Genomic DNA, 18,812 nt, shown 5'->3' with positions numbered 1-18,812 from the left:
AAGGTGTACTCTCGAATATTTTACCATTTTATTCCCTATGGGAATCTCAGGTACCAGGAGACAGTTAAAGGCAAAGAGCATAAAAACCACCACAGAACTCTGACTTACCCTTGAGGGCTCAGATCTAAAGAATCATCTCTGCTGTGCTGCAAGCTGGGGGATCCCACGTCAGCCGCAGCATTAGTGGCAGCCGTGGCTGTTCCACTGCTGACTGACGTCGTGGACCCCAAGGATCCTGACCCATTCGTACATGCCTTTGGTGGACTTGTCAACAAAGACTCTGATTCTGCTAAGTGTTTTACTTGATGCATTACACCTATACAGTAACAGATTTAAAAGAGTCAGTTTTAATCAGAACCACCTCCCACGATTACAAAATCCCTAAATGCTAAACAGGGAATGAATCAAAAGTATCCAGCGAATTGGGGGGGTGGGAGTGGGGGTGGAGGCCCTTAGGTGCCAGGGTTTTCAACTTGACCCATTCGAAAGAGTCGTAGGCAAATTCAACATTAAAGAAAGATATTGATATTGATACTGATATCGAAAGATAATTATTTTGAACATCATCTAATATTCAAAACCTGGTAACAGGAAGTTTTAATAGGGTCACACATAAATACCTACTGAAAATTCAAAATACCCATTATAAAAACAATCAACTACAAAAACACAGCAGCGCACCTGTGGTTCGATCGCCACAAGTAAAGAAAGACCTGCTACGATTATTAACCAGCTTCAAATGCTACAATGAGACGAAAGTAACCGTGACGCTGCTGCCAAAAGAGAGAACACCAGCAACCCAAGGATGGGGATTTTCACATCCTTGGAGGGGTACAAGGAGAGCCGAACTGTAACTCATGAAGGCAGGGGTTCATATCTGGGCTAGAATCACAGGAGAATGTAGGTAGGGCGGAGGGGAGTGCCACGAACTATTAACTGTATGCAAAGGTGTATGTCTGAGTATATGAGCGCATGTTCACACATTCACGTTTTTTCCGGGATAGAGTCCAGAGTTTTCCGTCAGATTCTTAAAGCAAACAAAAAAACCTCACAAGACTGCAAGATGTCTGAATGATCTCAAACTTCAGGCGTTGACTCCACAAACACTGTTTGCAGCAATCATATGCCAGACTGTGCGCAAGGTACTAAGAATATGACCATTGGTGAGAAAAATGGACTTAAGGGCACTTACTGGGGAGAAAAAATAATTTTTATAAGAAATTACAAATAGAGTAAACTGCTCCTCAGAGAGAAAATACAGTGCTGATGGAACACACAGCAGGAGGATCTAACACAGATTCTAGAAGGCAAGTCCTCAGGAAAAAAATGACAGGTGGAACTGGACAGAACAAATGCCAGATGCAAAGTAGCTGAACTAATCAAGCACCCCCCCCCCCAAACTTCATAATGCATACACTATATGAATATCTGGGGGGTGGAAAATTCAATTTGATGGCATAGTGTTCTTATACATGTAAAAAGAAAGAAAAAAATCACTTTGAGAAAAAGACATACTCTCATAAGACTTCCAAATCAGAGGGCGGAATATATCCGAAAGGCAGAACTAAAGGCTAACACCAAAACCAAGATACAAAACAAATTACAAGATAATCCAAGGCTAAAAAAACCACATACCAAATGTTTATGTGAGCACAGAAACATCTATTCATACAGGCACCCCATTTGTAAACCACAGTTATGGAGTTTGCTTTCCACTTCAAATAAATATGTAGCACTGGAATTTTTTTTTGACTGTTTTTTTAAACAAAACTAGTAAAAAATGGTGAAAGCCTCTTCCTATCTAATACTCTTACACTAACAGGACTACAGCATTCTCAAGATGTGAAGAGATACAGAGCCAGCATCAGGTGATGAAAGACGGGAAAACAGATCATTTGCAGAAAGAACTAGAATTGTTGGTAAGATGAAAGATGAAGCTAAGGATTAATTCAGTATAAAAACACCATGATCTCCTGTGTCCTCGCAACACCAAAGTATCTCTAAAAGACCAAAAGAATTATAGAGACCCGTTTATGAGAAAGAACTTCTTTTAATATCTTGGTATGCTTGAAAAGGAGAAAACACCTGAATGAGCAACAACAGTCTTTGAGGTCTTCAAAAAGAGAACAGACAAGTACCATCTCTCCTAGGCTGATTTCCACATTCAGATTGCTCAAATCAGGGGACCAGACCAGTTGCACACTAAAGATTTCAGTACATAAATAACTGAAGCCTAAAAATATTCCACTAGGCACACAACAAAGTAAATAATAATCCCTCTTACAAGTGTTCTGATCTACTAATGGGATTCACCGGGAAAGAAAGTGGCCTCTGACTTTCTCAAGGCGTCTTTATGGGAGCTGCACAGTATCTACATGAAAGGAAACGTTAATGATTACCTCTGGGCCATAAACATTCAAATCATTACAACTTACTGTTTATCAACAGACTGTGAATCTCACACAACTTGTATCAACAGATTTTACAAAGGACACACCCTGTATGTATGTGAGCTGTAAGGATGGAGACTTCTCACGTAAGAGGTTGTTCGGAATTAGAACTATACATGCTATCGCAATACTACGTAAACGAAAAGATTAGCCATTAATGAATGAGTATGGAGGACATTACCTTCTCTTCTGAAGTAAACACTAAAAATATCAGGTAACTTCTGCATTAAGATCTCTGCCATCTGAAGCGCTCCGACTACTATCTTCAGGTCTTGGCTTGACAGCATGGAAGCAATGTGACTAAAAAAAGAAAGCATTCATATATAAAACATCTGTCTGAATGTGAGAATTATTTTGGGCCATACTACTTTAACTTTGAGAGCAAAACATTTTCATTATGAAAACAGTCCACTACAACGAAAGTTTTTCTTAAATGCTCAACTTTTGCATTTGTTTTAGTCCTTCTCAAAGGTGTGTATGCATATAAAGAGACAAGGGGCTCCAGATACTACAAATAAACTGTTCTGTGCATATTTTTTCTGTGTTGTCACTTTTAAGGTTTCTGAAATTACTTGCAGAGACTTGAATTTCTAAAAAGTCTTCACTATTTTCATGAACACACCTTGAAACAGCATGATTTTTCAGGACATCCTTCAGAAGTTCAGCATCCGCAAAATAAATTATCCTAAGAATTGCTCTAAGGCACTTATGTCTGACCGCAGGTCCTGCCGAGGAACTATACACTTCATAAAGGACACCGAATAACGTCTTAATGAAAGCCTTAGCCAGTTCCGGATCCTCTTTCATAAGCTGTGCTCGAGCATCATCCTTCTTTAACTCGGAATATCCGCCTGTTGTAAAAAAAACGGACAATCCTGAAGTGACAGACCTCAGAAACACAAGGAAGTAAACAACATAAAGCACGCAAGCTGCCGTGATTATCTGAAATGTTATTTTAAAAATGTGGTCATGTAACAAGTCAACTTCTCTAATATGACTAGGGTCTACAAAGATGCCACGAGCAGCATTTAGACAAAATGTAGCCAGCTCGAAAGAACAAGCCACCAGCACACTGTACCTCTTATTTTAATAATATACATTTAACAAAACACTAAGGATGTTCAGTGTTAGCCACCTAAACCACTGGTAAGAAACAAACAGAGTTCAAGCAATGGACAGAGGGTATGTGACTAGAAGCTATGGAAACACAAGATGATCTGTTGCTTTCCTTAGGGGGAATAAAGCACAGGGGAAAGGAAACGGATGAAAAGTAAGCTCTAGATGAGGGGCTGGCAAAGTCTGGTCCAAACGCCCAGTGTGGCCCAGCACCTATTTTTGTACATCAAATCTTACCAGAACATAACCACGTACGTTTGTTTACATATTGTATATGGCTGCTTTGGAGTCACAACAGCAGTGTTGAGTACAGGGACCGTGCTGTCCACAAGGCTGAAATATTTACTATCTGGCCCTTTCCAGAAAAAGTCTGCTGACCCCTGCATTCTAAACTAGAGCTGCAAAAGCAATAGATGGTATGTATCCCCAAGGACAAAGATAAATGTCAGAAACCTGAAAAAACAGTAAAATCATCTATTGGTCATTAGTTAAGAAGAGAACGCTCACGGGAAAGTATAATCTATAAGGTTGGAAAAACTAATCTGACAGGTGCAAGTGGATCTAAAGGTAAAAGAGGGAGAACAGGATCAGATAAAAAAAACTCCATGGGCCAATTCTCGCTGGAATTCCAGAACACAGCAAACCACACAGCAGAAAAATAATGCGGAGGATACCATTTCGGCAATCCTGGCTTATTCATCAATTAAAACACGATAGAAACAACAAGAAATTAATTACTCCTACGCAGCAGTCTTCAGCTTAATAAAGACACTCAATGAAACAATCACCGCAAATATTATTCACATGACAGTATCGTACTACTATTAACTCAAAAGGTACTTACTAGTGTTAGTATTGGCTAAGGGGTTAGGTTTTCTCTGAATGGCACGTGCTGTTCCCGTGTCCTCATTGATTTGCTGCATAGAATTAAAATCAATAGTATAAACTCGTCCCAGAGTGGACAAGCTTATCTCATCCTCACCGACCTGATGGGCTGCCTGAGAGCAAAGAGAGAGAAACCTTGAATATAAACATGGAGAAATTTATTAACTTAAGACACAGTGGGGAACCTTCATAAATGCTAACTTACAGATTTATTTGATCAGGTTTCAGATGGTGAAGTCAAAGAATATGGAAAATTTAATAGTGTGGATGTGACAACACTCATTTATTCAATAAGTCATTTTTAATTAAACACAAATATACACCACAGGCCCTTTAAGGCCCCTCCCTGGAGTCATAAATAGATACAGATAAATTCCTGATGAAAGATCCAGTCATGGAGAATCAGTGACATGAAGATGACACCATTTGTATTAAGGAAGCTTTTAAGACATTGCTGATAGAAAAAAAATCGTTATCCATAAAATCTTAGTATCTAATTTTTAGGTTAAAATGTTATTTACATCATGGATTCTTAGCAGCCCACCAAAATCTTCTTTAAACAATATGCTCCTATAAAATTACCCTTAGATCAAAAGGCTTTCCATTTAAATCATGCTCTAAGATTGAAAGGGACACAACTGGATCTGAGAGAGCAATGCTTAGGCTGTGCATGCAGGCACTGTCCGAAAAGAAAATGACACGCTTTGACACTATGTGCTTGACATAAGACAGCCAAAAGAAGTGACAGAATATTCATTTTTGTAACAGTCCGATGTATGGAATTCCTAGGTTAAGTGGAAGACAGGCCTCCAGGGAAGTATAAGAGAGTAAGCAAACAGGGAAAATGCAATTAATAAGAAAATGCTAAAAGAAGGCGGTTTAGCACTGACCACATTAGACCATGGCCTGCTTACACACTAAGAGAACACACAGTGGACCCATCACACGTAAAAGCTGACTCAAAACTTGGATGTTTTCAGAAGAACTTCTGATTTGGTAACAGTGGTTTCAAAGTTGGTTTTCAAAAATTTGTTGTTAAAAACTAACAGGTAGAAGACATCTTTAAAGAATGTCTCTTCAAGAGTGATGCTCTATAAAGGTTCAAACATCACAGGTCAAAATTGGGAAAGATAGTATGACTTAAAGGTATCTCACACACTGAAAGCATGCGTAAATGACGCATGGTACCCCAATTAATGCTGTGACCAACAGTCTTACACAGGGCAATTTTCCGGACCTGAAAATTTTTTGAAATATTCAATGCATACCTAACATGGAAGTAATGAAAAGAATAAAATCACACAAAAAATCTTCACAGGAAAACACTAAATATTTTTGGTGCACCTCTCTCCTTTGTATTATTCCTTTTTCTATTATTTTGCTGAGCTCCCCAAAGAGCCACAAAATTTGATTATTAGGTGGTCATTTATCATATCCCGTTTTATGTCACTTAAAATTTATCCCAATGGATTACATATGAGGCTAGTATGTATCAAAACCTACTTAACCATTTCACCTAGACTTTGATATGTAAGTTGTTTCCATGTTTACGCTCTTTAGTAAGTGCTGAGAAACAGCGATTTGTATGCAAATCTTTGCTTATGGGAGGTTTTCTTCTGGGTAGGAGACAGAAGGGACTTTTAAACATTTGGCCTAACTCCTCCAATGTTTCCTTTCAGAGATGAGGAAACTATGGAACAAAGAACTTAAATTACTTGCTCCAAGTCAATCAGGTAGTTAGCAGCAGAAGCAGGACTAGAACATCATGTTTTCTGACCTGAACAGAAATGAGGACCTTGTTCTCAGGAGACAAAAGGAGAGAATCTTGAGTTAATTCAAAAGCGAGCACATTGAAGTACACACATCCACCTCCCCACTCCATCCCTACACCCACTCTCCACCAAAATAAACATCTTTAAACGGTACGATGAAACTACTACCTCAATGATCCGGCTGTCAATCCGGTTATAGGGATGCCAAAGGCCACGGTCGTCACGCCACTGCCATATCGCACCATCCGTGTTCTGCGCGTTTCCCTTCTTCAGCATGGTATCAACTGCAAAAATGCCTTCTTTTGGTAAACATGGCATAAGTTCGCTGAAAACAGAGGTGCAATTATTTTATTAAGTAGCTTCCTGAACTACTAAATGACAGACCTCTAAAGTGAAACACCCACCCATAAACCACAGTTACTACTGGCCCGATCCTTACCAAATCAGAGACGTCAGCTCGTACAGTTCTTGAGGGCTTCGTGGAACAAGATCAATCTGCTCCTGACAACTTCCATTAGAGGCACCGCACAGGAGGAAGTGAAGTGTTTCTGCAATATCTGTAAAACCAACAACAGAAACCAAAAGCTCATGAAAGTTAACGTAATAGGTGATCATTCCCGGGCGGGGGGGGCAATCAGAATTATTTTCTTAAAGTCAGCTATACGTGAAAAAAAGTAAAATGAATTATTTTCTTACAAAACAACATACTACAGAAATTACAAGTCCAAATGAGTTATAATGAAAACTTAAAAAGAAATTTATGAAGATTTTAACAATTTCTTTCTAAAGACTTTAGTCTAGTGGTGCCTGGGTGGCTCAGTCAGTTAAGCGGCTAACTTCAGCTCAGTGGGGGTTCGAGCCCCATGCCGGGCTCTTTGCCCACAGCTCAGAGCCTGGAGCCTGCTTCAGAGTCTCTGTCTCCCTCTCTCTCTGACCCTCCCCGCCTTGTGCTCTGTCTCTCTTTCTGTCAAAAACAAACAAAAAGAAAAAGAAAAAAGACTTCAGTCTCAAGTCCAGCTGTACATTTAATCACTAATCCACCCCCAGAGACTTGGAGAATTTTTTAATTTTGTGTTGCATTGAGGAACACAGTGCTTTGTGCAAAGGCACATTCAATGCACATTTTAATCCCCAATTCAAGTATATTCGTGTATTTGTCTTATACTGAAAACCCGTGGTCAAACACAGTAAAATCATGTTACAAGCATCTGAAATGTTACCATACTGTGATCAGGAATAATTACTTACAAGACAAGCATGCCAACTTAATGCAAAGATCGTTAACATATCCTCTACCCTAAGTTTCCATTCTCAGAAGACATCAGTTTATAGAGTGACCTGCATGAAAACCAGTCTGATGTACGGACGCTGTGACATGAGGAAGCCCCCATTATCCACACAGGTTTAGTCATTCAAATAACTAAAAGTAACAAAGCTAGGTCTTTGTTCGTTGTGGCTGTTTCCGCAAATACCATACTATACGTGTGCAAAATGTAAACGTTTCATTGAAATGTTTTACGTCACGTAAGTTCATAAAAATGTTATCAAAGAAAGTATTCACTACTGATTTGGGCAGAGTGTGGATAGTTAAATTGCTGCCCCACAGAAATTTCACTGACAGTGATTAGAAATATTCTAAACTTCTTGGGGTGCCAGGGTGGCTCAGCAGGTTAAGCATCCAGCGCTTGATTTCAGCTCAGGTCATGATCTCACGGTTTGTGAATTTGAGCCCCCACATCGGGCTCTGCGCTGACAGTGCAAAGCGTAGTTAGGATCCTCTCTCTCCCTGTCTCTCTGCCCCTCCTCTGCTTAAAGCTCTCTCTCTCAAGAATAAATATAAATTAAAAAAAATATTTTAAGTTTTTTGAAAAACTACAGTTTTGCCAACTTTCCTAAGAAATGTGAATTCATGGCAATGTTACATTATAAGGACTCCTTAATTTTTTGAGAGATTAGAGGGTGACAAAATTTTTCCTTTGTGTTACTGCTGAACGAAGAAAATAAAGGTCTAATGGCGTCCACGTGATAAATGTGTGGCAAATTTCAGAGAGTATGCAAAAGGTGAAAATATTCATCATGAGAAAAAAAATTCAAAATGGGAAAGCAAACAAGTCAGTGAGCAACTTCCCAAACTGGTTTTAGGGAAATGCTGTGCACCACATGGTAACAAGAAATAATCTGCACTCAAACTTCAGGAAAGAGGGGAGATTCAAAGGGCTCCTAGGGATTTTAATAAGCAAAATGCACTGTGATGATTAAAGAAAAAGCTAAACCTTTCCTCAGCTTCTCACTTTGGTTATGACACGAGCTGTGCAGTTTTCTCTGGAACACCAGGTTTGGGAGTGATTCACTGCATTAAGAGGAATCTTTTCAATAGAACACCTCAACAACACTATTTTTCTGCAAAATCCTGGGCCAATGTGCTTACTCACAAGAAATGTGACTAAATATAAAACTGAATCCCCCCCCCCCTCAAAATAGTATTATGTGACATATCTGAGGCAGTGACAACAAAGGCTATTTTGTCAGTGAATACCATCACCGCGGTGATGTCCTCAGAGATTAGAAGCACGAAATTCCCCACTATAATACGCACTCCATACAAATGTGACCACTACTCTCCTAGCAATAACCCTAACATACAGATGCTTTCTGAGGCCCATTGTCTTCTGACATTAACCTGGGGAATCGAAGGTTTCTGAGACAGAAGCAATAGCAATACAGCAGTGCAGGGAAACTATATTTATAGATAAGGTTGACAAAGGTTTAGAAAATACTAAAGCAGCAAAGATGAGAGATTCAACTGTGTAAAGAAGTTCCGAATTTTTGAGGGAGTAAAGCACTGTGAAATCAGATCAGGAAAAACTCTAATGGGGGCAGAAAGGACCACCTAGAAGCGGAAGACAAGCAGTTACTGGTAACCTAAAATTCAGAATTCTCCCAATGAAGCGTCACTACATCACTGATATTGTAGAGAAGGCAATGATCTTGCACCTTTAGCCCTTGAATCACCTAGGATAAAATTTTCATATACTACATACCCGAACAATTGTATGTAAGAAGCACTACTATGTTGTTCCCACACAAATTTATTATATAGTAAAACCTTGCTTTTCGAGCATAATTTGTTCCAGAAACATGCTTGTAATCCAAAGCACTTGAACATCAAAGTGAATTTCAAGAACCGTTGGCTTAGCTGTGATCACGTGATGTTCGGTGACAGGTACTAACTACTTGTACTGCAAGACGTCGCTCATTTATCAAGTTAAAATGTTAGAAATGTTTGCTCATCTTGCAGAACACTCGCAGAACAAGTTACTTGCAATCTAAGGATTTGCTGCGTCACATTAACATTTTTCTTCCTTTACTACCCAGTGTCTGAGCTATTAGCAAGCTCTTCTACTTGCTTATGTTGACTTTACTTAATAAACATTAAAAAAAAAACAACAAAACAACCGCCTCTCTCGCCTACAGCAGGATAATAAAGTAGCACTTACTTTGCTTCATAAGTTGAACAGCTAAAGTCGGACAGTTGGAACACATCAGAGAAAACATGCGAACCACCATTATAAACATCCCAGAACTTAAAATTGGTGGGGTCACTACCAGTAGCTGTTGAACATTCGTAAGCAGATCTTTGGAGGCAACCTGCTGGAGTAAATTCTTCACAAACAGAAGGAAAAAAGATACTATTACATTGTGATTCAGCAATTTAACCTTTTCACAAAAATACCACCAAAGACTACATGCTCACCTCCTCATGTTGGAAGTTGTCCACTAGACGTGCAAAACAAAGGCAAGTGCTTTCAACCGACTTTTTGTCCTATTTTTTTTAATAAAAGAAAAAAGTTTGTTAATAGAAAACTCTCTCATATTATTACCTAATTTTCTTCCTATCCCCAAATTCTTCAAGGCCAGCCCAATTAGATGGGCTCTGAAAACCCAATGAGCCTTTATAATAAGCAAGGTACAATCAGTAACACCATGATTTCAAAGCAAAGAGAATCACACTGAGAGAGCTTCTCTCCTCCATTAAGGCCCCAAGAGATAAGAGAAAATCTATAGAAAGGAAGGAACAACTTTTGTGCTTCTGCTAACTTAATACCTAAACACAAATTATAATAAAGATACCACTCTAAAAAAGCATTCCCCATAGAAAGGTTTAAAACATATATACACTAACAAGTTGGAAACAGTTCAGTATACAAGCATGAACTAGAGGTTTACTGATGATGTGCGAAACCAGGTGTAGATGTGTTGTATTCACTATGAAAATAATCTAGAAAAACTAGTGCAGTGGCCTCATTCAGAAAACATATGAAATGTCCTTATTAGAATGGGAAGAATAACTTAACAGCTAAACAAGTGTTTTGATACTGCTATTTTTTCTTCCTATCGATAAAGTGGCTTCAGATATGAAAACCAGACGTGGTTGTATAAAAGAATAACTGTGGTGTTATAGAAGCCCTATGCCCTCACCATCAGTACTTCAGTCTAGACAGAGTGCTACAAATAACAGAGACCAACTATTAAACTTCTCTGATTCTCACACTTTATTTCCAAAGTTAGGTACTGAAATCACAGCCAACCCAAGAATATACTTCTATCCCTGATAAGCACAGGCCATCTCAGCCTAAGTTTTAACATTAAAGAAACGACAAATGGCCCGATTTGTGTCTTGATCATCTTAGAAGCAAAACATTTCAGAGTGACTCAATCATTATTTTATCTATCTTATATAAAGCCCTTATTTAGCATATTCTCTACCTAATTTTCCCAAAAAGATTTTAAACATATTTTGTAAAGGCGACTTAAAAGTCGCATTTCCAAAAATCATTTTGGCAACAACACTTTAAAAAAATTGATTTGCAGGGGTGCCTGGGTGGCTCAGTCGGTTGAGCGTCCGACTTCGGCTCCGGTCATGATCTCGTGGTCTGTGGGTTCGTGCCCCGCGTCGGGCTCTGTGCTGACAGCTCAGAGCCTGGAACCTGCTTCAGATTCTGTGTCTCGCCCTCTCTCTGCCCCTCCCCTGCTCATGCTCGCTCTCTCTCTCTCTCTCAAAAATAAATAAACATTAAAAAGAATTAAAAAAAAATTGATTTGCATTAAAAAAAATTTTTTTTTTGATTTCCCCACAATGAAGCTTAACTCACAGTCCTCCACACCAGGGTCTCCTGCTTCTCATCCTCCATCACCAGGCCCACCACTTCCATCTCCCAAATAATGGCTCCTGCTCTTCCCCAACCTCAGACAGCCACAGTCTGTATTTTTTTTCCAGTTCATTTCTATTTGGGACACAGTCTCTTCTCACCTCCGATCTGAGCCCATAACTTCCTAGTCTTTCCTGACTAACCCAACGCCTTACAGGCGAGATGATCGCTCCGAAAGGAAACTCTGATTTTATCACACAAGAAACACTCAATGCTTGCTGAAATAACCATTCCATCCCTTAAAGTCAAAATATGAAGACATCAAACATATGAAATGCTGGTCATTTGGGTAAGTCCACCAAATTGTATAACACAACCTAATGTGGTACGTGACTGGAAAGCACAGAGGAAAGAAACATGGATCAGAGTATTTCCAATTTATCTATCCAATTGGAAGAGTGAAAGCCCTAGATGAAAGTGGCATTTTAAAAGACATAGTAAAAACATGTTATGACACACAAAACAGATTCATGTTTTACCTGATGGGTTAGCCTTTGGGTGAGCAACGGGAGGGAATCTGCCACAAAATGAAATTCATCCGGCGTGATACTCTGGCAGCAATTGGCGGCGATCGCTAGTGCATTTCTTTGGGCGTTTATGCTGAAGAACTCTAGATACAGCAAGCAGTCTGCCAAACCACCCTAAAACACAGGAAACCGTTCAAGTGAAGAAATGCCCTCTAACAGCAACTAAACAAACAAACAAACAAAACTACTAAGAAGTCTAACACATCACTTTGGAAACATCATGCGTACCTTACAGAGATTGCAATCTAGGAGCTAGGACAAATGTGGATCTAAGATCCCCCTTGAAACGAAATACAGTCCTTGGGTGGCAACACCTACCGCCTGTAGAATGGCTTTACTGTGTCTGCGTGATAACATCTCCAAGGCGGTCAAGGCCTGCTCTGCCACATCAATACACTGAATAACCTGCAGCTGGGAACATAAAAATAGGTAACTTAAGCCCATCATTCAAGCTCTTTTCTAGTCGCTTATCTTCTACACGAATAAACAGTTATTTTCTCTAATTTCCATCAATCTCTATACTGCCTCTGACATGAAACCCACCATAGAAAACCAGTGATTTATGAGCTTAAGCTAGAACATACAGTCACTATGGTTTCCTTCCGACTACCTTGCTCTGTTTTAGGACACAGAAAAATAGGTTTTCCATAGAGAGTAAGCTAAACCCAATGAAATGACTTGAAATCTTCAGATTTACAATAAATGGGTGGTTTTATGTAACAAATTTTAGAAGTTAGCTTTTACGCTTTATATCCTATTCCAAGGTTATCAGACAATGCAAATTTTATTATGCATTAAAAAAGAAAGAGGCCCTTAAAACAGACCAAAAACACAACCTACCACAGGCCACATGAAAAAATTTCCTTTCTCCACTGACTGACTTTATGACCTTGAACAAGGCACTTTGTCTGTCTCAGCCTTCTCAGCTGTAACATGAGGGTATAAATAGCTATCAACCTCATTGGGATATTTTCTAGAATGAGATTATTTTAATTAAGTGCTTCAAGTTCTTCTCTGAAAGATTTTATAGTAATGTGGTAAACTGCTTCCATTAAAAATTATAAAGCTGAAATGATTCTATGAAATGCTTTATTAGCATCAACTTTAAACTACTGGTCTGCTAAACATAAAATATTTTTCTGGAATCTTGGCTACAAAATATACTTTGACTAGAAAATAGACACTAAAAAAAATGTCCTTTAAGGTGGCCTTACAATGTGATGTACCACTTTAGAATTTAGAAGTCAAGAGTCCTCGACTGGATTCCCCTACACCTGCTACCGAACGAGCTGAGCAAAAGCAGGATTACCTTTTCTAAGAAGACGGGAATTGCATCTACGACAACAGCAGATGATCGAGGAAGTGCTTCCATCATGTATGTTAAGGCTCGACAAGCATGGTTCATCTGGAAAACAAGAAGGCACTTTTACTCAATGAGAACCCAAAATTTAAATTTGGGATATTCAAAATATACCACATACTTACAATATCGAAATTATGTTCCATCTGCAGTAATGTTATCTGTTAAAAAAGATAACAAAGTGTTAGAAGCTACCTATATTCTTAGAGGAAAGCCCTAGAAGAACGGTTTCTTCCTCTATGTCAACGGAAATGGAAAGTATCGTTCAAGACTTTTATCATGCAAAAATAACATCAAGATAAAACCTAGCACACACACACAAGAAATGATTTATATTAAGGACGGCATGACTCACAGACTATAGAGCTCACTTCGGAACTCTGCTAGATGATCATCCCCTTTCATGATCCAGGTCAAAAAGAAAGCTTTCTTGTCACCTATAACCAACTACTCTGTTTACCTCCAGCCCCCCTTCAGAATCCCAGGCATCAATAAATACTTAATACAAAAACAAACAGACCGGCAATGCACTGATGTTTGTGAACAGCTGTCAGTACAGAGTCAAGGCCAATGCTTCATCTCTTGTAAATAAGCTCCTCTACAAGTTGAACCAAACACCATTTAACTCAGCTGTAATATGCACAGTAGTATAGAATTCTAAACACAAAATCGATCACATCAGAAACAAATTATGCACTAATTAAAACCCAAGTTAATGTAATTATTCTACAAATACAGGAGAGAATCTAAATATTTTATTTACTTTCTCTTGTGGAAACGTCCTTAAGCAAATTTCAGCCATGTTTTTCAAAGGTGGGAATACCCCTATACTTCTAGGGGTATATATGTAAATTGTCCATCCTCCTGAAGCAGCCAAAGCTACCAAAGAAATTTCCTATTTGTGGAAGCAATCTGTCACGGTCTTCTAGTTCTAAATGGAAAAATTTTAATGCGTAGAATTTAAGCTATAAAGTACCTTTCAATTAAATTATTTAATAATGGACGTGAGATATTCTAATACAATATTCATTTCATAGGAGTGCCTTCTCAGCTCTGAATTATGCTGGGTAAGGTATACACACATACTAAAGGACCTGATAACTTTTTGTTAAAACACACACACAAACACATACACACATGCCCCATTTTGGGGTTCAGTGGCACTCAAAACCATCCACAATCAGTCATCTAAAACACCCACTGTAAACTGAAAGGGGTTGTTAACGTTAACAAGAAAAGAAACAAGTTCTTCAATTCTTAAGGTAGAATGAACCTTACAGACCATGTTTGGGAAAAACTGCTACAGATTCCTCATCACCAAAAATGACTACAGTCACACAAGTGAATGGTGATGGATGGATATATAATCACAATATTCAATTATGATACAAGATAAATCTGGCCAATTCATTAACAGCAGTCAGTATTAATAGCAAGAGCTGACTTGTGCGGGCCTACTGAGCACTCAAATCTAATCAACAACTAAGAAATTAAGTAAATTACATTATGTGCCAACATCTGTGCCTAGATTTAATAGCCTCTTTATCCGACTAATAAAAACTGCATTTTAGGTAACATAAGATAAACCTAGCTCTTTGTGGTTATTTTGTAACGAGTGGGGAAATGAGTGGGGTGAGTGTGAATATTAACAGAGGCAAAATGTAAAGACAGAAAAATGAATACTGCTTTCATTACACATTCAGAAATCAACATTCCAGCCTTCAACAGAATGGCACTGGTAATATTTAAATGCTAGTGCCCATTACCCAGAGGTCTGCGTGGCAGAAGGTAAAGAAACCGGCCCATCCTTTATCACCCCTGCCAGAGCGGAGCCACCCAACAACAGACAAAACAAAGACCATGTCACCCTGTGTTTCAATGAGCTCATTCAACTGCCCCCACGATTTGATAATGTGATCAAATGGGGCGATCCCGTATCTCAACCAAATTTCCGTCAACAAGACTTAACAAGATACTTATTTTTAACTTCCAAGGTAAAATATGCTGAGTGTGTTCATGATGTTTATGTTAGTCTTTTAGTCGACTTAAATTTTAATTTTCAATTATAGCCAAGTGTTCTCATCTTGAACTCAGAAAATCACCAAGCCACTATTTAAGACTCAGGGGCACATATTTAGTAGCGGCAATTTCTCTTCCTGTCGTTTTCCATTAAAAAGCTTAAGTGATTAAGATGTTAATAAAATTTTAAACATCAACTCACAACCGTGTTGAAAAGTCACGAGAAGATTTTTTTGTTTTGTTTCTTTGATTTTTGCTTAACGTAACACCTAACCTGGAAGGATTCACGTGGTATTCTGGCTTGAATGCTCTGCCATTGCATACAATTATCAAACATGAAACCTTTGTGACCCACAAAGACAGCCCACACAGTACTGCGTATGTATCACCAGTTTAAAAGAGAAAGCGTGTCAATTTTGGCGCAGTAAGTCTAGGTCCTACCCGATGGGACAAACAACTGGAAATTTAAGACCAGTCATTTACGTATCAAAGATGGGTAACTACTTACAAAGAAGTAGTTTAGCAGATGTACTGATTCATTATTACAATCAGTCACGAGTTCTCTAAGCATGAAGCCACAATCCGCTCTCTCTTAGTTCTACTGTATTTTAAAATTCACGATGACACTACTCGTGCTTTCACGGTAGCATCCAGAGAACAACTAAGGTAGAAAGAGGGGGGAAGTCTCTTACCAAAGCAGGAACGACACTCTTGACGGGAAACCCTCCCAGCGTCTCTTCATTTCCCATGACCAATAACTGACACATTTCGATAACCGCCTGGAGTTGCTGGCTTTCATCACTCGCCTGCAGTCCTTGCAGAAGCTGCTGGGCCTTAGAGCCTTCACAGGAAAGAAAATCGTCATTTTCAAACATGCAAGGAAATGGTTCCTAGGTGTAAGGTGGGACTCTACGTGGTGGCTGGCTGCTTGTCTTCTTTGGATCCCCATGAAAGGCTGGATCTATTCCAGCGCTAACACAGGGTGCTGATACTTCAAGGCAGAATTAAATGAGTTGGATTTAGTCTACCTTAAAGTGATCTCACGGTATTTACAGATTTTTGTCTTTTAATTTTCCTTTTAAAATCAGACAAGCTGACTGGCTCTTACTAGCTGAAACAAAAAAATGGTATCTGTGAGATGAATATAAATTGTTACCTTTAACATGTATTTTTTTATAAAACCTGTTAAGTTTATTTATTTATTTTTAGAGGGAGAGTGAGCGAGCGAGCAGGGGAGGGGCAGAGAGAAGGAGAGAGAGAGATCCCAAGCCGACTCCGTGCTGTCAGCGCAGCAAGGCCCGACGTGGGCCTTGATCCCACAAACCCCAAGATCATGACCTGAGCCGGAATCAAGAGCCAGACGCTTAACCGAGGGAGCCACCCAGGCGCCCGTGCGATGTCCTGTCTTAAAAGGAAATGCCGCATACCTCTAAAGACCTGGTCAGCATAAATGGAATCCAGGTTAACAGAGGGCAAGAAAATAAAGACAAACGGAGCAATGCATCTAAGGAAAGAGATTGCAGAGAATGAAGTAGTTCTAAAAACAGGAAAAGACTGGGTTTTTCACCTCCTCTCATTTCCAGTGCAGATGCTGCCATCAGAGTGCGAGAGAGTACTTTCACTTTTAAGGCTCAAATCCATTGCCCAAACAACTGAAAAACACTAAGATTCAGCCACCACAGAGAAAGACTTGTCAGTGAACTGGATAACATACTCAAACATAAAGTGTGTTTCAAATTTTCACGAACATCTTCCTACTTGTGAGCATGGTTAACTCGATTAATGCTAACTAAATTATAACTGATGCTACTTCAGGCCCCTTCTCTTCCTATACCTTTTCAAGTTGTTTGTGTATGGGATTTTTCCACTCCTGTATTATTAATGAAATGGCTTAGAAATGGCACACATTTGGAAACTTCCAATGAATGTGGAATTGACATGAAAACCAAAGTTTCTTTAAAATTGAATTAAGTTACAGTGATCTTCCTGGATGGCACAGCCTTTCAAAGGGACACATGGTGATCCTTGAAAGATTTATTTTTCTCTATCGTGTAAGACTGCGGCTAGTGAACTGGACAACTATTACCGCCTACATAACTTTAACATAACTAAGAGTCAATCCAACAACAGACCGCAAGAAAGTCAAATTCATATGGCTTGCCATCTTTAAACTTTTCCAAATAACGTCAGTTCCAGTTAGAGCAGGCGAATCATTTCTGAGTTGAAATGTGAAAGGCCAAACAAATGAATGGAAAGTAAACTAATGAAAACAAAAGAATCCTCAGTGGCTTCTAGATTTGCTTTTCAAGGATGAAACAGCTCATAAAAGTATACACTAACAGCACAACCACCTAAAATAGGAAAAACTGACACATGCCACTGGATGCCTTATCAACACAGAGGTCTTATCAACACTGGATGTCTAGGACACAGATGACGTCAGCATGATCAAAATCATCATCAATAACCACTGAACCTTTAGGATGTTCCTAAAAAGACCCTAAACCAAACCAAAATGACAATAAAAAGCCAAAGCTATCGTTTATGCTCTGATCAATTTTGGTTTTAGAACCTCTTTGTACTCTTAAAAATTGCTGAAGAGCCCCAAAGCACTCTTGTCTATGTGGTTTATATCTGCTGATATTTATAAATATGTTTGGAATTAAAAGAGAAAATTTTTAACTATTTGTCAAATCATTACATATTAATATAAACAAAATTTGTGTGAAAACCACCATACTTTCTGAAACAAAAAAAATCAGAGATGACTACGTTTTCTGTTGCAAATCATTTAAAGGTCAAGATTACAAAAAGAACAAAACAAAAAACTAGCAACAACAACAAAACCAGCGGTATGACCACCTCTGCATCTACTCTCAATCTGTGGCAACACGGTTTGAGATGAAGAACGTGGAGAACATGGGCCCCAGTTTGCACAAAGACTATTAAAAAGACATGTACTTACTGGTAAAGACAATACAGTTAATAACTTTGCTTAGCAAGGGCATCCTCATGTAAAAAAAATGGAGTCATTTTACTAGGAGCCTATGGTATTGAAAACTACAGTGACTGTTAGTGCAGTTTGGAGCCACTGCTTTGATTCTTTCAATCAAGCACCCACACTTTTACCTACCACGGCTTTTGCACCATCAACATCAACAAAATTCAAATGTGAAACAAAGTAGAAGAGGCAAAACCTCAGCAATTGTTACTAGAGTTCTGGCCTATGCATTCAGCGTTAGGGTTTCAGGAACAGCCAGCAATCCACAGACGCACACTTGAAGAACCACCATCACAGATCAGGGTTGGTAGGCAAACATTTTTTATAAAGAGCCAGATATTAATATTTTCAGCTTTGCAAGCCATTGGGGTCTCTGCTGCAACTATTCAACCCGAGCACAAAGGCAAAAACAGACAATACAGAAACAGATAAGCATGGCTGTCTGTATTCCAATAAAACTTTACGTACACTA

The 18,812-nt window shown here is 38.9% G+C and overlaps 1 protein-coding gene across 20 annotated transcripts in view; it reads right to left on the bottom strand.

The window, feature by feature from the left end:
* The window catches only part of TRIP12 (thyroid hormone receptor interactor 12), a 138,801-nt gene that overhangs the window by 32,275 nt on the left and 87,714 nt on the right, over positions 1-18,812 (bottom strand). For 11 of the 20 annotated variants that reach the window (XM_049614728.1, XM_049614724.1, XM_049614727.1 and 8 more), the window contains 13 exons: positions 16,032-16,180; positions 13,446-13,481; positions 13,270-13,365; positions 12,279-12,371; positions 11,913-12,074; positions 9,978-10,046; positions 9,721-9,886; positions 6,663-6,780; positions 6,389-6,548; positions 4,411-4,564; positions 3,073-3,301; positions 2,632-2,750; positions 109-316 (listed from right to left, as the gene is read on the bottom strand). In XM_049614728.1, the coding sequence (XP_049470685.1) occupies positions 109-316; positions 2,632-2,750; positions 3,073-3,301; positions 4,411-4,564; positions 6,389-6,548; positions 6,663-6,780; positions 9,721-9,886; positions 9,978-10,046; positions 11,913-12,074; positions 12,279-12,371; positions 13,270-13,365; positions 13,446-13,481; positions 16,032-16,180 (1,759 nt within the window). The remainder of the gene's footprint in view (positions 1-108; positions 317-2,631; positions 2,751-3,072; positions 3,302-4,410; positions 4,565-6,388; positions 6,549-6,662; positions 6,781-9,720; positions 9,887-9,977; positions 10,047-11,912; positions 12,075-12,278; positions 12,372-13,269; positions 13,366-13,445; positions 13,482-16,031; positions 16,181-18,812) is intronic. The other 9 variants (XM_049614729.1, XM_049614731.1, XM_049614736.1 and 6 more) reach the window with 3 other exon arrangements.

Source organism: Panthera uncia (assembly GCF_023721935.1).
Source record: "Panthera uncia isolate 11264 chromosome C1 unlocalized genomic scaffold, Puncia_PCG_1.0 HiC_scaffold_3, whole genome shotgun sequence".
NCBI lineage: Eukaryota > Metazoa > Chordata > Mammalia > Carnivora > Felidae > Panthera > Panthera uncia.
The sequence above is the reverse complement of the archived record's forward strand: the minus strand, read 5'-3'. Positions and strand labels throughout refer to the sequence as shown.